This window comes from Medicago sativa, chromosome 2, assembly GCF_051527215.1.
Source record: "Medicago sativa cultivar Bolivia chromosome 2, Bolivia_mono, whole genome shotgun sequence".
Lineage (NCBI taxonomy): Eukaryota > Viridiplantae > Streptophyta > Magnoliopsida > Fabales > Fabaceae > Medicago > Medicago sativa.
Genome location: NC_140750.1, coordinates 10,886,042 through 10,887,699, shown reverse-complemented (window position 1 = coordinate 10,887,699; position 1,658 = coordinate 10,886,042). Strand labels below are relative to the sequence as shown.

At 35.8% G+C, this 1,658-nt stretch overlaps 1 protein-coding gene across 1 annotated transcript; it reads left to right on the top strand.

Moving 5' to 3' along the window:
• Positions 1-212: 212 nt before the first annotated feature.
• On the top strand, positions 213-1,241 carry LOC146944471 (uncharacterized). The gene has a single exon (XM_085742859.1). It carries the CDS (start codon positions 320-322, stop codon positions 992-994), a length of 675 nt encoding a protein of 224 aa, XP_085598985.1. The 5' UTR covers positions 213-319; the 3' UTR covers positions 995-1,241.
• Positions 1,242-1,658: the final 417 nt, after the last annotated feature.

Here is a 1,658-nt window from a genome sequence, read left to right as displayed (position 1 = left end):
ACAAAACAAACTTAAAGGACCTGTATGTTACAAACGTCAAACTTAAAGGACCTATCTGTTACAAAACAAACTTAAAGGACCTATATGTTACAAACGTCAAACTTAAAGGACCTGTGGTGTAATTAAGCCTTTTTAAAATTACTACTGTGTTAATACGATGTGAATTCAACCAAAAAGAACAAAATACGAGAAGAATTTCGAAGCATCAAATTCGGAGCCCCAAATCAAAAGTGCTCCACATTCCGACCCGGAAACAAAACTCTGTCTGTTGATAAACCCGTGAAACTCTTCTTAAATCCCAAAACAATAGAAAGCGCTGATGGCGGAAGCCACGGCGGAGTCACCGAGCACCGCACTACCGGAGGAGTTGATGATCGAAATCCTTTCTAGGGTTGATTTGAACAATCCTCTGCAATTGAGGTGCGTTTGCAAGTTATGGAATTCGCTAATTCTTGATCCTCAATTCGTGAAGAACCATTCTCGCAGATATTTCACCGAATACATCTATGTTCTATATACGAAGGGCAGGGAACACTGGAATGCTTTCCGTTCACAGCTTTCAAAGAACCCTATGGTGCCGCCAGAAGAAGAAAACAACGACGATGATGAAGATGAAGAAGAAGCAGACGATGCTGCTGATGCTGATGCTGACGAAGAAGAAGATAAAAAAGATGCTTCTGCTGAGAAAGGGACGTGGAAACATTGGTTGATGAATTTAATTGCTCCGTTGGAGAATCTGTTGGTGGAAATTCGGTTACTCAAAAAGGACTTGAAAACTATCAAAGCTGATATACTAATAGAAGCTCAGCTAATTCAGGAGGAGGCGGAGGAGGTAGCGCAGTTGGATCATCTTTGGGTGGTTGTTAGGTATATCAAACGGAACATCAAAACTTTTAGAGTTAATATGCAAATTCTGGAGGTTAGAGTCAAGTGTCTCAAAAGATTTCTACAGATTTGTCTCAAGTTAGCAACATCTTCATACTCTCACCTTTGATTGTTAATGGTTTCGTTTTGTCTTTACTAGATAAATCTCTTTTGAAATGTTGCAACTAGTGTTTGTGTTTTGAAAACAGAGATAGTAGCTTCTTACTCAAACGGTTGTAAATGGATGGATTAGTTAGTTGAATCGAATGTAAACAACTGGACAGACTTGCTATTGGAACCGGAGAACCAATTTTTGCTATATTTTAACGTGAATTGTTAAATTTTTTATGTTTTTATACATTGAATTGTTACTATTACTATTATGTTTTTGGTCCCATTCTGAAGCGTGGAATATTTTATAAATTCGTCTCAAACACCTATTCAATAGTGTCCTGCATGGAAAAGACTACTTTGGTGGTTTACTCATTTGAAAATATTATTATAAACATGGCAATGTTTTAAAAAAAAAGTATTAGTTGAGGTAGAATTTCAGTCTTCGGTGTTATGACATTTTTATTACTTTTTGTATGAATGTTAGGTTTCAGGTGATTAAGGGGAGTACTTATTTATTTACTTCTTCAACTTTTGTTTAATTTTCAGTTATAATTTCACTTGTTTTTATTCATAATGTTTTTACCTTATGTAATAAACCCCCTTTATTTTCCCTTAATTTCCCCCTAAGTAGTGAGTATAATGGTTTTAATATTTGAGTCTCTCAAACACTCAAAAAGTAA